This window comes from Neltuma alba, unplaced genomic scaffold (assembly GCF_004799145.2).
Source record: "Neltuma alba isolate B1F8T4 unplaced genomic scaffold, ASM479914v2 tig00012824_pilon, whole genome shotgun sequence".
NCBI classification, from domain to species: domain Eukaryota; kingdom Viridiplantae; phylum Streptophyta; class Magnoliopsida; order Fabales; family Fabaceae; genus Neltuma; species Neltuma alba.
Window position 1 is genome coordinate 369,581 of NW_021637216.1, and position 21,808 is coordinate 391,388.

General features: G+C 32.0%; 1 protein-coding gene across 1 annotated transcript; it reads left to right on the forward strand.

Annotated features, from left to right (window-relative positions):
• The first annotated feature begins 2,420 nt into the window (after nt 1-2,420).
• On the forward strand, nt 2,421-13,469 carry LOC114731346 (fatty acyl-CoA reductase 2-like). The gene is made up of 9 exons (XM_028918487.1): nt 2,421-2,652; nt 9,565-9,789; nt 9,912-10,015; nt 10,633-10,832; nt 11,973-12,073; nt 12,159-12,342; nt 12,448-12,609; nt 12,803-12,884; nt 13,065-13,469. Exons 1-9 carry the CDS (start codon nt 2,421-2,423, stop codon nt 13,467-13,469), a joined length of 1,695 nt encoding a protein of 564 aa, XP_028774320.1.
• The last annotated feature ends 8,339 nt before the right edge of the window (nt 13,470-21,808 follow it).

Below are 21,808 nucleotides of genomic sequence, written 5' to 3' on the forward strand. Positions count from 1 at the left end.
CTGACCCAGAAGGAATTTGGGACGTGGCAATAGCTATTTACCATTTGGCTCTGATTTGGCATACTCACACACACACACAACACACACACATATATATGTTGCACAAGATGATGATGATGATTAATAAGTTTCACGCATTGTTCTGAGTTTAATGACTATTTTAATCTCCTAGCTAACTTATAGCTGCTTAATTAGCTTCTCCAAACCCCTCCCCCAAAAAAAGGAAAAATCGGGGATTATCTTTGTAGTGGAGAAAAAGAGTAGTGCTCGAATATTATTGATTTCATATGCGTGGAAAAAAAAAAATTAGAGATCATATTATTTTTTACACTGCAAATAAATTTGAGATAATAAATATAAATTACCTAGATTTATATTTATTTTGAAATAAACGAGAGATTGACATGATTTCAGGAAAACTTAAAGGGGTATTGTATGATTTATTTTGAAAAATCAGATAGAAAGAAACAATTTTGAGCGTCAAAATCAAGGTACTTTTTTTCTTTGAAAAAACCCTTATGAGATAGCCATGATTTTTGGTTTATGTATATAGGAGTGTTGGAAATTATGAGATAACCATGCATGATTTTATTTTAATAATTGATTTTTACATGTATAGGTAAGGGTATTTAGTTTCTGTTTATAATTGATTTTGACATGTTTGGATAATGCTTTTCTTAAAACATAAAGCATGGTTTTGCCTCTTTTATAATTGTCAGAAAACCGAAATGAAACAGTTTTCATCATCGTCCTGAATCGAACGGCCAAAAATTGACCCTGAGAAAAACTTGACATATCTTCTTCTTTAGAGAATCTAGATTACGAGGAGTTTGTTTAATTAACTTGCTTTAAAAAATGTGCAGGGTTCATAGACTTTGGCCATTTGAATAAAGTCTCTTGCTTGTTTCTTGCAAAGCATTTGGAGCCTGTTATATAGGATGGGATCTAGATGAGTGGCATTTGGTTCCATCGAACCATTTTTCTTTGCCATTTCATTTGAGATGAAGGATGAGAAATCATCGATGTTGTTGAAAACTTCGTTCTGGAGATGCTAATATCATTCCCTTTTGAGTCAGAAAGTGGATTGCACTTGAAGTGATCATACCCATGCCTAACCATATCACTGTATGAAATCGAATTTACCAAAGATGACCCAAATTGGTACACACTCAAGCCAGTGTTACTAGAATTGCCATGCTTTGCTGTTATAGCTATTGCAGCATTCACTACCATATCTATTGGAACCTGCAAAATGATAAAAACTAGGTTGTGACACCACAAGTTAGTCTGCCTTTGAGAATCAAATTTTTTTTATCCCCGTTTTATTGCAGGTTCAAGTAGATATGGCAGTGAATGCTACAATAGCTTTAATCACTACAAAAAAATTGACTTTCAGCGGTGACTTTTGTCGCTGCTAAAAGTATAAAAGTCACCACTGAAAGTGTCGTCGCTAAAAAGTCGTTGTCGTAGCAGTCATGGCTGAAAACTTTCAGTGGCGACTAAAAAGGTTGCCGCTGAAAATATCTTTCAGCGATGACTTTTAGAAGTTTCATGTCTCTGCTGAAAGACACTTTCAGCGGCGACATTCTTGTCACCACTAAAAGACAAACATTTGTTGCCGCCGAAAGGTATGTTCAGCGGTGACTTTTTTGTCACTGCTGAAAGTAATGTAAGAAGAATTGGCTTTACCAACGCCACGTCGTCACCACCGGTGCCACGTCATCATCGCCGACCACTATGTCATCGTCACCGGCGGCCACATCATCACCATTGACTGCCATATCATCACTAGCCACCTCCACGTCATTGCCACATCACTCATCCCCGCCACGTTATCGTCCAAATATTTTCACCTTAAATGTGTCTTCTTTAAGGTTCAAACTCGTGACCACCTCCTTTCGTGTCCAATCTTCTTGTCACTGAGCCAGATTGAATTTGTTTATTAATATTGTAAAATAAAATATATATTATTATATTACACTTTCACGGTGACTAAAAAAGTCACCGCTGAAAGTTCACTTTTAGCGGTGACATTTTTGTCGCCTTTGAAAGTCTTAGTTTCAGCAGTGAACTTTTAGCGGCAACAAAACAGTCACCGCTGAAGGTCCACTTTTAGCGGCGAAATAAAAAGTCGTCGCTGAAGGTCTAGCGGCGACACTTTTGTCACCACTGAAAATCTTAGTTTTAGCAACGAACTTTGAGCGGCGACAAAAAAGTCGCCTCTAAAATTCCACTTTCAGCGGAGACAAAAAAAGTCGCCGCTGAAAGTCTTAGTTTCAGCGGTGACAAAAAAAGTCGCTGTTAAAAGTCTTAGTTTCAGCGGCGACTTTTTGGTGTCGTCGCTGAAAGTCCACTTTCAGCGGTGACTTTTTTTGTCGCCACCAAAAGTCGTCGCCTAAAGTCTGTTTTTTTTGTAGTGAATGGCAACGCATGGCAATTCTGGTGACACTGGCTTGACTGTGTACCAATTTGGGTCATCTTTGGTAAATTTCATTTCATACGGTGATATAGTTGGGTATTGGTATGATCACTTCAAGTGCAATCCACTTTCTGATTCAAAAGGGAATGATATTAGCATCTCCAGAATGAAGCTTTTCAACAACATCGATGATTTCTCATCCTTGATCTCAAATGAAATGGCAAAGAAAAATGGTTCGTGGAACCAAATCCCACTGATCTAGATCCCATCCTTTATAACGGGCTCCAAATGCTTTGCAAGAAGCAAGCAAGCTACTTTATTCAAATGGCCAAAGTCTATGAACCCTACACGTTTTTCAAAGCAAGGTAATTAAACAAGCTCCTCCGAAAAATCTAGATTCTCTAAACCAGAAGATATGTCAAGTTTTGCTCCAGTGTCAATTTTTGGCTCTTCGATTAAGGTCTATGATGAAAACTGTTTCATTTGATCAATGATCTGTCATGCACTTTAAGAAAATGTAAAAGCTAAAATTAATCACTTGAGGAAACTTTTACAAACATTAGAGTTCTTCAAAACACTATCGTATTATTGGTTATATATATATTTGGCACGTGAGAACACAAGTTAACACAGAAAATTAATGGTGTCTGCAAGGTTTGACATTCGGAATGCAAAAAAGTTAATGAAGGATACGTCAAATGAAGAGATAAAGAAGTTTTGGTTTGACCTAGAAGGCATAAATTAGGAGTAGACATGCGACACTCATATCCCTGGTATGAGAAAGCTTGTTTTGACGAGCAAGTAGTGCCTGGGAATGCTTGTTAGTTTCTTCTGATACAAAAACCAAGAGAATGGTAAAGTGAAGGAAGATCTGATCTGCATGTGTTTCATAAGTCCCTATTTTTGTATGGCATATATACATGCATCTAATATTAAGCTTTTGGTGCAAATTGCTCAACTGACAACCAAGGATCACTTGGAACTAGGTGCAATCATCGTCATTATGACAAGCATTTGTTAGTTTCTTCTGATACAAAAACCAAGACAATGGTAAAGTAAAGGAAGATCTGATCTGCATGTATTTCATAAGTCCCTATTTTGTATGGAATATATACATGCATCTAATATTAAGCTTTTGGTACCTTACTAAGTGGGCTTAATTATAGGAGTTAATTAATTTTATTAAGAGGTGTCTGCATGAGTTAGTTGCTAATTTGACTAATTTGATCACTGTTTAAATTCCCCAAATGCCTCATTATTTTTGTTACTTGGTATTAATTACATTTATTTGGGTTTAATGTGTAGGAGCCTTAGGAGAAGAAAAGTTAACATTTACAAATTGCTCAACCGACAACCAAGGATCACTTGGAACTAGGTGCAATCATCGTCATTATGACAAGCATTTGTTAGTTTCTTCTGATACAAAAACCAAGACAATGGTAAAGTGAAGGAAGATCTGATCTCTATGTATTTCATAAGTCCCTATTTTGTATGGAATATATACATGCATCTAATATTAAGCTTTTGGTGCAAATTGCTCAACTGACAACCAAGGATCACTTGGAACTAGGTGCAATCATCGTCATTATGACAAGCATTTGTTAGTTTCTTCTGATACAAAAACCAAGACAATGGTAAAGTGAAGGAAGATCTGATCTGCATGTATTTCATAAGTCCCTATTTTGTATGGAATATATACATGCATCTAATATTAAGCTTTTGGTACCTTACTAAGTGGGCTTAATTATAGGAGTTAATTAATTTTATTAAGAGGTGTCTGCATGAGTTAGTTGCTAATTTGACTAATTTGATCACGGTTTAAATTCCCCAAATGCCTCATTATTTTTGTTACTTGGTATTAATTACATTTATTTGGGTTTAATGTGTAGGGGCCTTAGGAGAAGAAAAGTTAACATTTACAAATTGCTCAACTGACAACCAAGGATCACTTGGAACTAGGTGCAATCATCGTCATTATGACAAGCATTTGTTAGTTTCTTCTGATACAAAAACCAAGACAATGGTAAAGTGAAGGAAGATCTGATTTCTATGTATTTCATAAGTCCCTATTTTGTATGGAATATATACATGCATCTAATATTAAGCTTTTGGTGCCTTACTAAGTGGGCTTAATTATAGGAGTTAATTAATTTTATTAAGAGGTGTCTGCGTGAGTTAGTTGCTAACTTGACTAATTTGATCACTTCTTAAATTCCCCAAGTGTCTCATTATTTTTGTTACTTGGTATTAATGACATCTATTTGGGTTTAATGTGTAGGGGCCTTAGGAGAAGAAAAGTTAACATTTACAAATTGCTCAAATGACAACCAAGGATCACTTGGAACTAAATGCAAGCATCGTCATTATTATTATTGCTGGCTTGCTGCTGCTATGGTTGTTATTGCTACTATTATTCTTGTTAGTATTATTATTGCTATTGATATTATTTCCATTACTTTTTCGGTAAACATATTACTTTTATTATTATTGTTATTGTTATTGCTATTGTTATTATTCCTATTCTTATTATTGCTATTATTATTAATAAATGAAACTTAGCTTGCTGCTTATTGATTTCTAAGAGAAATTTTATTTCAGATCGAATTCTTGGTGCTTTTTTCATTATAATTTTCATTCTTTTAAAGAAGATATTTATAATTAGTTGTTTGAACCTCCACTATAATTATTTTTCCCCTTTATATATATATATATAGAGAGAGAGAGTACTCTTGTTTATTGCATCGATTCGATTCTGTTGGTTTATTTACGTGCATCACATGTGAAATAAATCCTAGTCAAGTTTAAAACGCAAGTGATTACAACAAGAAAAGTCAAAACGGCAAAGCCCACCTCAGCTATTGGCTTTTCCTTAACTGCTTCCTAACTTCATTGTCGTTTGCTTTAGTCAAGAAAAGAATCTCATTCGTTCTTTAGTTTGAAAAAGTACTCAATCTTAAGTATAAAGTAACTTAAGTATATTTTAGAGGAATAAAAAAAATCTTAAATCTCATCAATTCTATTTTAGAATTTAATAATTTTTAATTTTATCTCTATTTAATATATACACTTTTCAGGAAAATAATAGTATACACAATAATAAATGAAAGGTAAAACAATATATTACATAAGAAATTAATAATGTGACTTATAAATAGCATAAAAAAAAACCTCTCACACATATAAATAGAGCTAGAAAAGAATATTAGCAACCAATTTTTAATTATGTCTTTATAATTTTTTTCTTTTTATTAAGTCCTTATACTTTCACTTATTTTTTAATAGGTTCCTGCAGCTCCACTTGATTTTTAACCAGATCCATTTATTTTTAAATTTTCTTTATTTTTAATTTAAAATTAATTAATTAAATAATATTCAAGTATAAAATGTTATTAACAAATTTAAAGTAATATTTATATAGTTTTAAAAATATCTAATATAATTATTAATTATTAATTAATTTGAATTATTGATCATAAATTTATCGCAATTATATTTTAGTTTTAATAAATTTTATTATTATCAATCAAATTTTATAATTATAAATGAAAAATATAAATATAAGTTTTGATTAAAAATTTAAAAATATGAAAATAAATTCAATATAATCATTTATTATTTATAGAATAATATTTAATATTATTATAATTAAAAATATTATCTTTTATATTTACAGAAGAATATTATCAAGATTCGTAAAATAAAGAATTAAATAAATTTGGAGACCTGATTAAAAATCAGGTGAAATGATAAGAACCTGATAAAAAGGAAAGAAACTACAAGTACTTAATTAAAAACAAGTAAAAGTATGAATATCTGATAAAAAGCAAAACTGCAAAGACTTAATTAAACATTGGTTGAAACTTTCAGTCCAAAACAAAAGCATTAGTTGAAACTATAATTAAGGACTTGCAGGTATTTATCCTTATTTTTACAAAAATATTTAAAAATTATATATTACACATATTTATTTGCAATATAATTATTTCTCATAACACTGAATAATAATAATAATAATAATCATAATAATATAATTCTACTCTTTCCTCGACTATAAAGAGTCATCTCATGGCTCCGGCCAAAAAACAAAGGAGTCATCTCATGACCGGACCAACGTGAGCTCCTGCCCATCTCATGGTAATAGGCATGGTCATTGAAGATGATTCTAACCAAAATAGTTAATGAACCAAGTCGGGTTGTTATATGGGCTCATAAAACTTAAAGCACGTACTCGTCTGCTCCTATTTATAGGCATTTCTAATATATTTTATATAAACTAAGAGTTAAAATTGCATTAATTCTGTTTTAAAATATAATAATTTTTTAACTTTATTCCTACTTCGGGTTGTCATTAACTCATGCATTATAAATAGGACCAGAGGAATAATAATATAGGTTCGATTAATCCTAACTTTTGTATATATGACAAACGCAATTGGATGTAACAAACTTAGCTGGGAAAGGTCTATTTTTGCCTTCAATACCAAAAAATTATTAATATATGCTGTTGGCAAATTATACTCATTAGTTATATATCTCATAAAAGAAATCGGTTGACGGGAGTATTTATGTTGTTTATTATTCTATTTCTATCTCGACTCAAAACCTTTTGACAATTAATTTTCTTGGGTCAAATTAAATGAATTCATATCTCTACCCTCCCTCACAATTATATACAGATTTCATATTTAATTAAGAGAATCTGGATTAGCTAAACCAAGAGGCACATTGAAAGGTCTTTTTATTACTAATATTTAGGCATACCTTAAAAAGTACGTAGTTCAATTGGCATGTCTTTAGTTTTCTTTATCAAATTTCTTTTTTATCAATCTTCCACGATACTTACATATGCTTTATTTCTGTTTCCATGCATAAAAATTTTAACACAGCCTTGCCTCCGTTAAAATCATTTCCTCTTTTTTCCATACTTACTAGTATTCTATATATATCTAACTGCCAAACATGTTCTTCAATTGGAAAAGACAATTTTACAGCAGTACAGTTATGGAATTCAATGTTGCAAACACAAATTAAGCTAGCTAAGGGCATCATTTATTTATTTAGCTGTCCATGCCTTTGAACTTATATGTGTTCATGTTCTATATTAATTATATGTCTCTCTCTTTCTGAAATGATTTAAAATTTTAAGCCAAAAAGGGAAGTGATCTGACGTCCAATTTATTTGTTATTAGATTTTTCGATATCGATGTTTCAACAAAATGTTCAGACACAGAGCTGTGGAAGTGAAACACGATACATTACTATTCATAGTCATAACATTAATATCATTCATCAATGAAGAATAGAGTAGTTCACAAGGATGTGACTTTTGCGACGAAATAATGAGAATGATAATAATTTCAACACTTTGAAATCTTAAAATGTGAATTAAATTTATTGGTCTTTTATTGATAATTAAAAAGGGTTAATTGAAAAAAAATATTCTAGTTACTCGTAGCATACAAATTGAAAATTCCGATAGTCTCGGGTGGAAACCTCGATCCAAAAGCTTAATAAGTTGGAAACTACGATGAATTTTTCCCCCTTTTCATATCCATCCTTTAATTTAAAAAATATCAAAAGCTAAGTTGGAAAATAGCATGTACAAGTTAAAAATGATGAAAGAATGAAAGTGAAAAAATTCTTAATTAATGATGATTCCAATTTAGGCTTTCAAGATTTCAAAATTAGCTTCTGGGGTTTTCAATTGAGGCCTACGGGATTTTTTATTTGTATATATTATTATTAGAATTAATTTGTCTATATATTATCTTTTTAATGTCTTTGAAAAAAATTAAAGTGCTGAATTGGGATTTAAAACGTGTAGGTCTCAAAATGTCATTAATTATTATGATATCGTAAGTTTTGTTCTGAATTCTCCCATTACACGCACTACGAATTAACCACAAATTGGTGGAAACTGCCAAACTTGGTATAAACAAAATAAAGTTTCTCAAGGCCCATGGCAAATGGAGCCTGCTGGCTTTGGAAATTCGGTTTTACAAGCTTTATTATAGCAACATGAAATCTTGTCGATTTAGACCTTGAAAACAATATTTTGAAGATATATACATATATATATATATTTCACCATATCTCAAGATTAAAGTAGAATTAAAGAAAGAATCCCACTGGGAGGTGGCACAAGAGTTTTTGCCTAATGGCTAATTCCATTAAGACATGAATAAGGGGCGTTCCAACCGACTAAATTAAAACAAACCAACTTAAATGATTATACATAGCAAGTAGGAAACCAAGAGAGATCTTAATTTTTGATTGGTTTTACTCCATTGTTGTTGGTTCCACTATAAAAAAAATTAACTTTTCTCACCGCTGAAAGTTTTTAGGGATGACAAAAGTCATCGGCAAGTCGTTATCATAGTAATTGTCACTAAAACTCATCAGTGGCGACAAAATAAGTCGCCACTGAAAGTATTGTCGCCGCTAAAAGTCACATAAACTGTCGATGAAAGTCTTTTTTTTTTTTGTAGTGTTAAATTGATTGGATTTAATTTAGTTTGGTCTTTAAGAAGATGCATATGACCATTTATATGAATGAGTCACATCCTAAGCATCAATACCAATTTAATTATGCCAATGAACTTGTAACCTAGTGGTATAAAAACTCCCTATGTTATGAGAGCTTGTGGTGGGTTTAATCCCCCTTGCCCCCTTGTAACTTCAAGTCATTTGTACCCGTCTTCAATTGGGGGGGGGGGACTATACCAAAATTTACATATATAGTCTCTTTCAGATGGTTCTTGCTCTCCAAATCCTCTAAACCGTGATCACTTCAATGGATCTTGGATTTCGTTATCATGCTTTTTTAATTTACAGTAGATGATCATGAACCGAACGGTCTATCCAGAATTTTAGAGAGACTCATCACTTTTCCATTAAAAAAAAACTCAAATACTCCAATGATATTTAATAAGATCTGACCTAACTTTCTCTTTAATGGGACCCCTAGCTAGCTAAAAGTTCTATTTAAGTGAGGTTGGTCCCGCTTCCTCACTCACATACTCATGCACAAGCCAAAAACTCTGAGCACCGATCTTTCTCTAACCGATCGGTCCCTTTGCTGCTCAAACCAATGATTTCTTCCCTCAATATTAGTTTTTCCTTTCCACCGTTGAAACCTCAAACAGTACATTATGGACCTCCCAAAACCATCAATACCCACCGGAAACGCAGCCATGTGAAAACTTATTTCTCTGATAATGAGAAGCCAGAGAAAATTATTAAGAGTGTTATTGACATCCCAAAAAGAGAAAGTGGCTCGGAAAGGAAACAGGGTCATGGTATTGGTATTGCCAGATTTCTTCAAGGAAAGAACTATTTTATTACTGGCGCTACTGGTTTCGTGGGAAAAGGTATTTGCACTTTCTTTGCAGTATTACTATTGTCACTTTCCTAACGTCCAAAACAAAAAGAATATATATTGTTGTAAAGGTTTATTTATTGATAAATATGTGTATCTCCAATAACGTTGCAGTTTTGGTCGAGAAGATGTTGAGGACGGCACCTGATGTGGGGCAAATTTTTGTGTTAATCAAAGCAAAAGACAAGGAAGCAGCATTAAACAGATTGAAAACTGAGGTAATTAATTAGTTATGCGTACTCTAATCACCATAAAACATCTTTGCATTCTATGTAAATGTATTCCAGGACTAGATCTCAGAGAGGCCTATGCATTGGATGAAATTTTATGGAGTAAATTTCAAAGAGTTTGTGAACAACATAATTTGCCATATAATTTATATTTTATATGATAAATGCTGATGTAGAGCACATGAAAATGAGAACCTGAGTTTGAAAGAGTTTCAAATTTTTGTAGAAGACCCTTTATACTACAGAATTTATTATATTGAATCGAACTCTAGTCTATGAATTATGTGTTATGCGCAGTTTGAAAACATGTTGCAATAATAATAGATCTCACTCTATATTCCTGTCCCTAATCAAGAGGTTGAATTTAGTCCTAAATATAAGACCCCAATATATTTTGTGTCCCATATTTATCCAAACTAACCCTATTAATTATATATGTTAAGGGAGTTTACATTAATGGGCTTTTTCAATCTAATACCAGTACATATTTTTGACAAATAACTAACTTAATTACTTTTCTTAATCCACCCAAATTAGTTAAATACATATTATATTAAGGGCCAATGTAGTATTATGTTGACATCACCCATCACTTGCATGCACAGATCATAGAATCTGAACTGTTGAAGAGCCTTGAAGAAGTGTACGGAATAAACTACAAGGCCTACCTGATGAAGAAGCTGGTGGCAGTGCCTGGGTGTGTTTGTGAATCTGATCTTGGGATGGACCCTCTCACAGCAAATGAAATTGCAACCAAAGTGAATGTCATTGTAAATTCAGCAGCCAGTACCAACTTTGATGAAAGGTAGTTATAGAATTTAACATCATTTGTTTGAATAAACTAAAAGACAACAATTTAATTTGTTGTTTTCAAGGAGGCCTTTGTAATTAAAAATATTTTAGTATTCATGTTTTATAACTGCACAATATAATGCTACCATAGAAAATTATAACTAGGAGAATAACAATTTAGGATCTGATTAGATAGTTAATGCCAAATAAAGGCTCCATCAAAACCTAAGCTTTCAATTTTTAGCACCAAACCCCTCCCCCTCCCCAAAGCAAAAAAAAAAAAAAAAAAGTTTTTACAATTTTTCATAATTAGGCGTTGTTTGGCATTGATTTTCTAATAAGGTCTTGCGTTGTCATTACCCTTATAACTATATCGCCTGATAATTAAGCTTGTATTCCAAAATTTAATTATAATATTTTCTATCTTAAATAAAATATTTACATAACAATCAACTTATTACAGAAATTGTTTATTTTACCAATTATAAATGCAAAAAAAAAAAAAATTTGACTATCCAAGTCTCGTATAGACTAAACCAAATCTCCTAATAAAGAATATGGACTAAAACTATGTCCTTGATGCGTTGGTCTTGTTGCAATAACATCTAATCGAGCTCAAGTGTTTGTTTTGTATGATGGCAGAGTTTTTGAAGACCATTGGACAGAAAAATGAAGCATAATTAGAATAAAAATGAATTGAATTGGATTATAAAAGTGTGTTTGGTATGAAAATAGAAATTTAGTATAGTTTTCACTTGGTAAGGGTATTTAAAATAAAAAACAGTTTTCATGTTTAATATGTAAAGGAAAATGGAGAGAAAAATTTGAGAGAGGAAGAGAGTGAGAGAGAAAAGAGAGGGGGAGGAGAGACAAAGGAAAAGAGGAGAGAGACAGAGGAAAGAGAAAGGGAGAAAAGATGAGAGAAAAATATAGAGTGGGGGAGAGAATTAGAGCGAATAAAGAGAAAGGGAGAAAGGAGATAAAAGAATCTTTTCCTTTTACTAAAATCTACCTTATAAAAATAGATTTTATATTTAGAAGTGGAAGTAATATTAAATTTCATCTACTGATAGAGTTGTCTTCCAATTCACCACGCCAAACTTTTCCTATCATGTTGCTAGTTAAATTTTAGTTTGAATTAATTTACTTTCAGGTACGATGTGGCTCTGAACACAAACACCAAAGGACCGTTTGGTGTTCTAAACTTTGCGAAGAAGTGCAAGGACCTTTGTCTTCTCTTGCATATATCAACAGGTATAAGACTAGAACATACAGCAACATAGAACTGATTTTTTATATATAAGTAAGTGAACTTAAATCGAATACATGTGATACTCAGCTTATGTTGGTGATGGAGAAAGACAAGGGATAATAATGGAGAAGCCACTTTACGTTGGACAAGGAAGAGCTAGGGCAATCACAGAACAGGACATAGATTTTGAACAAAAGTTGGCATCAGAAATGCTGGATTCACTCCAACAGGATCAAGCAACTCAGAAGATGAAAGAATTGGGTGTGAAGAGGTACGTACAACGTAGGAATGCCTTTATATATTTACTTGAAAATTGGAGATCAAATTGTTTTGCTCATAATTTTTGTTGAAAGCATCGATATATATATATGAATAGGGCGAATATGTACGGATGGCCAAACACGTACTCATTCACAAAGGCGATGGGAGAGATGTTAATAAGCAGCTTCAGAAATGGCACACCAATGGTCATTCTTCGTCCCTCTGTGGTTGAAAGCTCTTACTCTGAGCCTTTCCCTGGTTGGATTCAAGGATACAGGTCCTATCCTATCCTATCCCCCTCCCCCAAGAAAAAAACAGTTATTTTCATTTTTCATTGCAAAACAGAGTTCACTCATGTTTAATTATTTCAAGTCAAAACACGAATAAAATGACCATAATTATTTTTTAGTCATTGCATTTTTCTCTGCTACTTTTCATCACATAATTCTTCTTCTTTCATCATAAGACAGAGTTCTTGATCCACTTATATTTAATTATGGGAAGGGTCAACTCCCAGGATTTCTTGCAGACCCCAATGCAGTTATAGATGTGGTAAGCTTAGGTCAATTATTTTTCATTCACAAATAATAATAAAGGTTAATTGCCCATTTTAAAATCAGTATGTATGACTTTGAATACTGGGTGGCATGATGCCATCAAAGTAATATATATATATATATATATAAAATCTTTAGCCAAAAGATTAATGATTAAATCAAATGCATGATGCAGATTCCAGTAGACATGGTTGTGAATGCCACAATGGCAGCAATTGCAAAACATGGGGCTGCCGCAACACCAGATTTAAGCGTCTACCACGTTGGATCTTCTGTGGCAAACCCTATTTCACTTGGAGCTGTGTTTGATTATGCTCGTAGCCATTTCAAGTCTTTTCCATTGGCACAGTCTTCTAATGGGAACCAAAGTCTCATTCAGAAGATGAAATTCTTAGACTCTTTGGATGACTTTTCGTCTTACATTACAATGGAGATGGCAAGGCAAACTGGATTGTTTCACGAAACAAAGCTTGAACCTCATCTCCATAAAACCCTCCAAAAGAAGTCCACAAGGAAAGCACAGGCTTTCATTCATTTGGCCAAGCTCTACGAGCCATACATGTTTTATAAAGCGTGGTAAGCAAACATATATACGCTACGTTTGACTCTATGTCACCGGATATTATATAACATTAGATCAGACAAGGAATGACAGAAAAATCTTGAAAAAAATTAATCTCTTAGTTCTTATAATTTTGACTTGGTTGTAACTTAGCTTCTATATTAAGGACTAAGTTGTATTGAATAAACATTTGAGATTGAATTACAACCAAATCAAAACTTCGCAATCAAAAGTTTGGTTTTGGCAAAACCTTATCACTACTTAAGCTTCCAATTTTCATAACTTTTCACAACTGATAAGTCCTTATAAATGCTTGACACTAAGTTTCTAATTAGACTTCTGTGATTCTTTCGAAATTTAGTTGCTCAGTCTTTTCCTCTTTATCAGAAATCAATACAAGCACACTGTTCTTCGATATTTTTCTTCTTGTTTAAAGACATTAATCATTCTCATTTCATATTTATCAATACTCTAATTGAAATGTTTAACTTTTTAGCATCCTATATTCTTGATTCACAAAACAATATTTAATTTGTGGAGAAAAATTGTATATACTTTGTAAACTTAAGCATGGAGTGTACGTGGTTGGATTTTGGCTAGGTTTGATAATGGCAATACCCAGAGATTATACGGAGAAATGTCAGGTGAAGAGATGAAGAACTTTGGATTTGATGTGGAAAGCATAAATTGGGAGCATTACATATCCAACATTCACATCCCAGGCGTGAGAAAACACCTCTTCAGGTGTTGAATTCTTGAAGGAAAGGCTCAGGAAAGGATGTCCAGCTTAACATATGCATGTGAAATGAGATATGACTCTCACAAATCTAATCTCTTGATTTGTATCAAGCTTTAGCTAGCCATTCCCATTTCAAAAAATGAAGAAACATTATTGATAAGGGAATTTCTTTCCATGTTTTTTTTTTGGTTACTAATCACTTTCATGGTTGCAATCAATATCCTGCCAGTATATGCAAACTTTAATTCTTACAAGAACATGAAATCTAGTCAATTCAGAACAAAGGACAAAGGAGTCGACATGACTTCGCAAAATGTATTATTAATTTGTGAACAATATTTTGAAGATTTTTTAATAATATTTTTCACCAAATCTCAAGATTAGAGTAGAGTTTTTGCCTAAATAATGGCTAATTTCAGTAAGACAGTGAATAAGGGGTGTTCAAATCAAAGTGAAGTAAAACAGACCAACCTAATTGGTTATATATAAATATATATATATCTATAGCGAGTAAGAAATCAAAATAGATCTTATTTTTTATTGGCTTTGTTCTGTTGTTATTGGTTCAATTGATTGGATCTAATCTATAGTTTGTTTTTAAAAAGGACGCAGATGAACTTCACACCAAAATATGCATTTATGATGCGGCAATGAGAGGAGAGACAACTCAGGGGGATAGGAGCAAAGAAGTCAAAGGAAAAGACTTGACATAATTTCTTCACTGCCTCACAAGCCATCATATTCCTCCCCGCTCTATCTATATATACTAGATTCCTAATAGCTTGTTCAATGTCAGTTCTTCCTCCTAGGCCAAATAATCACATCTTTAAGCTCATTAATCTCTGGCTCACTGATGAAAATACGAAAAAGAAGGAAAAGAAAAGATTTAAAAGAAAATTTTTAGTTATGAAATTTGGGCTTATTTTGGTTTTGGTCCCTCAAATTTCAAATATATGTATGGTTTTAGTCCCTAAAATTTAGTCTGTCTTAAAATAGATGTTAGTACTTGGAGGTGTAAACAATGTTAAAATCTGCTGAATCATCCTAAACAGTGTTAAATTAATAATGTGGAATTACTATATAGCACGTAACTTTTTGTGTGAATAATAGGAAAAAAAGAATAGGTCCTCAAAAAGCAACATAGCGAATGACTGTATTGAGGAAAATGAGCTCTCAAAATGTACCGTAATAATTAAACAATTTGTCAAATGAACAGGGAGGAAAAAAGAGAGGTAAACAGCTTCATTTTGAGGACTTGTTCTTTCACATAAGTGTCATTTGATGAGTCCATATTACCACTTTAATACCGTTTATAACACTTCAATAGATTTTAACACCGTTAAATTTTCAACTACTAATGTTTTAAGACAAACTAAGTTTCAGGGATCAAAACCACGAGTGTAAAACTCGAAAGACTAAAACCAAAATAAGTCTCAATTTCAAGGACAAAAAGTTATGTTGACTTCTAGAATAATTTGTTTTATTTTGTGTGATCGTTGCATTTGTTTTCTTTTAAGGATATCATTATCGTTTTGATTATTCCATAATATACTAGGATATTTTCTTAAAAAATTTGGTTCATGAAATGAGTGATCAATTAATAGTAATTAACGAAATCAAAAGCACACATTGTTTCTTCTACATAATACACTGATCGATTGACAAGCGGAACATCGAAATAAGCATAATTAAATACATAATCAGTATCAGATATCAAGTGATGAAATTACTAATTATACATAGCCCTTCCTTCAAGAATTCAACACTTCAAAAGGTGCTGTCTCACACCTGGGATATGAATGTTGGATATATGGTGCTCCCAATCTATGCTTTTCACATCAAATCAAAAGTCCTTCATCTCTTCAGCTGACGTTTCTCCATATAGCCTCTGGGTATTTCCATTATCAAACCTACGAAACCACAGCACTTCCGCGCTTAATTCTACAAACTATCTGCAATTATTCTCTACAAGCTGAATATTGTTTTGTAAATTGAGAATATGAGATGTTTAAAATCATGTTAATTAGAGTATTGGGAAATAGGAACCGAAAATGATCTGACGTGCTTTCAAAAGGACAGGGTGCTACTTATTGATTCTTGTTAAAGTGAAAAAATGTGAACAACTAAATCTATGAAGGATGACAAAAGTCTAATTGGAACGTTAACGTTAAATATTAGGACATTTCAGTTGTAAAAAAGTTATAAAAATTGGAAGCTTAAGAAGTGACAAGGTTTTTCTTTGACATTCATATAGTCTAATCTAATCAGGTCCAAAATTATATATCATTCTTCTTTATATAACTATATATCGATATAGAAGATAGACGTATCTGAGAATTTTGCTTGCCATGCTTTGTAAATGGCTCGTAGAGCTTAGCCATGTGAATGAAAAGTTGTGCTTTCTTTGTGGACTTCTTTGAAGCGTTTCATGGAAGTCAGGTTCAAGCTTTGTTGCATGTAACAATCCAGTTTGCCTTGCCATCTCCATTGAAATGTAAGAAGAGGAGTCATCCAAAGAGTCTAAGAAGTTCATCTTCTGAATGAGATTTTGGTTCCCATTTGAGGACTGTGCCAATGGAGAAGACTTGAAATGGCTACGAGCATAATCAAACACAGCTCCGAGTGAAATAGGGTTTGCCACAAAAGATCCAATGTGGTAGATATTTGAATCTGGTGCTGCGGCAGCCCCGTATTTTGCAATTGCTGCCATTGTGGCATTCACAACCATATCTAGTGGAATGTGCACTATGCATTCAATTTAATCATTAATCTATTGCCTAGACATTATATATACAGACACATATATGTATATAACTTTGATGGCATCATGCCACCCAGTATTTAAAGTCATACATACTGATTTAAAGATGGAAAATTAACCTTTGTTATTTGTGAATGAAAAATGATTGACCTAAACTTACCACATCTAAAACTGCATTGGGGTTTTCAAGAAACCTGGGAGTTGACCCTTCCCGTAATTAAAGATGAGCGGATCAAGAACTCTGTCATGACGAAAAATAAACAAATAATTATGTGATGAAAAATAGCACAGAAAAGTCCAATGATAGTAAAGAATAATTATGATGAGTTACAATTTATTATTGTGGTTTGACTAAAAATTAAATTTTTAATTTAGCAGCCACATTGTTTGATCGATTTTCAATTATCTGGTTGCAGCGTTTTTGTTCCAAATTTTATTAGAACAAATATGATCAGATACGTAAATTTTGACATGAAAAGTATTATTGTTGAAAGTTTGCTGAACTTGAACGGATACTACATAGTTTCATTACATAGAACAAATATATTAAATTATCCAAAGCCTTTGAAAGAATATTGTACATAAAGTTTGTTTGGGCAAGCATATATATGAAGTTAATTCGAAAGGATTTTGTTGTGTACGTACGGATCCTCTCATGCGATGGCGAAAACATGGCCATTATTCAAAGTAAAATCTGACCGTCTGGTTAATTATATTGTAGATAATTATATAAAACGATTAGTTTAAAAATGAGAGAAACAGAATTTGATGATATGTAGGATAGAAAACGATTAGTTTAAAAGTGGCTTCTCCATTATTATCCCTTGGCTTTCTCCATCACGAACATAAGCTGAACACATCACATATATAGGATTAAATTCACTTATTTTATATCAATTAAAATTAGTTAGATATTACTTTATATATGCTCGTCTTATACCTGTTGATCTATGAAAGAAAAGACAAAGATTCTTGCATTTCTTCGCAACGTTTGGAAGACGAAAAGGCCCTTTGGTATTTGTCTTTAGAGCCACATCTTATCTGAAAAAGAAATAAATCAAAACAGAAATTTCTATGTCAAAGTTTAAGAATTTCCCACTTACATGTAAGGAGGGTTTTGTTTGTTAATAGGCTTTTTCTTCCAAATTAGTAGTATATCATTAATGAAACAAGAGTTTTAATTGATATTTTAAAATTCAATACTCCTCTCCTCTCTATTAAAAATTCATTTTTCTCATTTTATCCTTGTTATTAATTGAGGTTCAAAGTTGAAAAGAATTAAATCACATCATTTAAAAAGTGACAAAGTTGGATAAAATTTATCAATTTAGGACAAATTTAATAACTTAACTGTCATTCCTTGATATGTGAAAATTAGTTGAAAGTGTCATATAATACTGACAACAAGAGTAACCATTATTTAGCTGGAATTGAGAGAGAGAGAGAGAGAGAGAGAATTTAGCTCATGAAATATGTTTTAAATTTAAAAATTTTCAAAATTTTCCATGCCCCTATTAAAGAGAGAGGAAAACATGACATTTAAAAGAGCCAGATTGAAACACAAAATTAGAATTAAATTCTCCTTTCAATAATTTATAATATGGGTAAAATTGAAAAACATTAGGTAATAATTCTCTGGGTGATTTATATTAAGGACCACAAATTTGTTCTAAAAAGCATCCTATGATAGAAAGTGGAGGAAGTATATTTCACCCTCCGCTCCTTTTGGTAAATTAAATTTTTTTGAATGGGTCTAATCGTTTTTATAAGTTACATTTTGGAGATATTTGAACATTTAATATAATTTTTCTATTTTTATAGTTAATTAATTATATGTTTCTTTCATCTTTTTATTATTATTTATTCTCTCTCATTTTTTCTCACCCACCCATTTAGTTTTTTTTCCAAATAAATATATTTTTTTAGATATTTATTACTTTTAATTAATTTTAACTTATTTCTTAACTTATGTAATTAGGCTTTTTTTACCATTCAATGTAATTCGGTTATTTGTAGTTTATAAAAAAAGAGGAGAGAATATTATTTTCCTTTTTGGATCCGATGAGCTATTTTCCATTTTTTGGGAAGGGTCAGACACATCCTCTAATTTATAATATAAGATGTTTTTTAGGATAAAATTTTGATTCAAAACATAAGAGGTTCACAGAATAATTAATGATAGTTTTTCATTTTTTATGACAAGGAAGGGGGAGAGAGTTACGGAATATAAGAACTCACATTTCTAAAGCCTTAAAACATATCAATAAACATTTCATTTAATCGTTGTAATACAAATCATAATATCCAGATTAATATAACAATCTTAAGAATGCATATACCATTTATAATTAACATAAATAAACATATATATAAACCTCCCAAAAGAAAATTGAAGATCCTGCCTATAGACTACGTGGAGCACCTAAAGTAAGATTTACAAATACAAAAATATGAGTTTAAAGATTTTTTTCCCCTTTACATTAAATTAGAAATCTTTCAAAAGGACACTTCATCTTCAAGCAAGCAACACAATCCTTCAGTGATCACCAAGAGGAATATGGCTGGAAAATACTTTTATTTCATGGAATAACATCCCATTTATAAAATATGATAAAACAAATGATGAAAAGAAAAGTTATGCAGATACAGTTCTATAAAATAAATGATTTATCATTACTTTAATTTTTGAAAGAAATCATTAAAACCTAAATATATATAACACTTTTAATATATAAAATTAACTAAATGACTTATTTATGAAATTAAATTGTAAAATAGTGTGAAAAACCCTTTTTGGAGTGAGGACTTTCAACAAAACAAGTAAAAAGTGTGGACACACAGTTCACGAGGGCAAGTAACCAACAAATGCGGCTAAAGCCATGAATGCAAGTGTAGGAATGATGCCCATGAATATCAAGCGAGCTCGAAACTAGGCGCACTACATAAGCGCAACCAAAATCACGAATACAAGCGTAGCCAAAGCCATGAATAACAAGCCCAGCCGAAACCACGAATAACAAGTGAGCTTGATATTAACCATGGCGTGCTAAGAACTAATAGTACTGCTGTTAGCAACTAGCGTTTTGTGTGTAGTCCCCACAAAAATATGTACAAGTATGTATGGGATCAATTTACCATAAAAACAAAAAGAAAATATCTTTTTTTCTGATAAAAAAATCTCAAAGAATATTCTATAACAAATGATCCCAAAATGAAAGTTTGCAAATAATATTTTCAAAACTTTTCTTTCAAATGCTCTCAGTCAAAGAATAGGAACATTTTCAAAAAAAATCATATAGGGACGTTTTCAAAATATATAAACCATATCTATCTGAAAGTTTACAAAGAAAATCTCAAAGCTTTTCTTGTCAATTCCATTAAATGATAATGAGTTATACTATGAAACAATTAAAGAAAAATAAATAATAGCGAGTCAAAGATAATGCTTAAGAAAACTCAAAAGTATAACAAATAAAATAAAATGCTATTGAAACAATTATTATGGGTCACTATTCACGCACTTCTTGCACTCCAAAAGTATAACTTACTTTTATTTATTTCGGTAATATGGTCAATTCTCGCTACCCTGAGGTCCCAAAACACAAAAATATCGATATTCCAATTTATGGTTTATATAAAATTCCTATAACATATCATTTAATAGGATTATTCCCTTCTATGTTGGATCCCATCCATACTTCAACATATCTCAAAACAAAACCATTTTCATTTCTTTACTTATACTATAAAACTAATTTTTTCTGGAAAAGAAGTATATCCATTAACTCATGCTCAAACCTTATAATCAATCTTTTCTTGTTCTAACTTAAACTTATATTCTCTAAATTATTTATCAATAATTTCAAGTAGCCTCAGAAAACACAACCATTTCGTAGGTATCCAAATGGTGGTATGACATTGACAACTAGCAAGCTTAGCATTTAAATTATAAATTAATTTCCTTCCTACTAATAACATAAAACTCCATAACATCCATTTTTTCTTTTTTGTGTAGAGGAGCAAATAACTCTTGCTTTCTTCAAGCATCCCATAGAAACCAAAATATAAATCATAATCAATCCAAAATGATATTTAAATTACCCTCCACTATCAAAATAGCATGTAATCACATATCTAAATGAACTCTTTTCCTTTGAAACAATTTATCGAACACCTTAGGGGATCTTAAAATCATTTCATGCAAAGCAAGCATCTTAATTCACAAGTTAATAACCGTAGCCTCCAAGCAACCCTTATAATCCAATGAAATTTCCTCAAGTCTATTGTTTTACCGATTTCATCATACAAATCACAATAAGTAGCACTAAATCAATCTCATGCTCAAAATTTTTTTCCAGCCAAGTATTATAAAATACCCATTTATATAATCTATTTTCTCTTAGACATTCTAACAAACACATTGTGTGCAATCATAATCAAACAAGGTCATCAATCATCTCAATTTCCAAGTTTTATTCGCTTAAGATCCCATCATCCCTTTCTACATCACGCACAGCCCACAACAACTCAACTTCAATTAATTATTGAAGCTCAACACATTCCAAACCCACCATGACAGTTGCAAATTCTGGGGAGAGGAAAGAGTTTCCAACTTACCCAAAGAGTAGTGTTCTCTCAAGCATATGGAGCAGAAGACGATAGAGAAGACTCCCTTAATCAAGCACAGCAGCAGCAGCAACTAAAGGAACAAGAAACCCAGAAGAACCAGAGGAGGAAACACCGGGGAAGAACGGGAGTTCGCACGATCGAAAGCACCCCACTTCAATCGTACACCATAACCTCAGCCAGCAAAGAAGAATCAACCACGGATTACTCCTCTCCCCGAATCCGTTGCAG

Coding starts and splice junctions, on each gene's coding strand:
- LOC114731346 (XM_028918487.1), top strand. CDS start 2,421: ATGGCAACGCATGGCAATTCTGGTGACACTGGCTTGACTGTGTACCAA. Junction 10,016..10,632: donor TAAACAGATTGAAAACTGAG/GTAATTAATTAG, acceptor TTGCATGCACAG/ATCATAGAATCTGAACTGTT. Junction 12,074..12,158: donor TCTCTTGCATATATCAACAG/GTATAAGACTAG, acceptor TGTGATACTCAG/CTTATGTTGGTGATGGAGAA.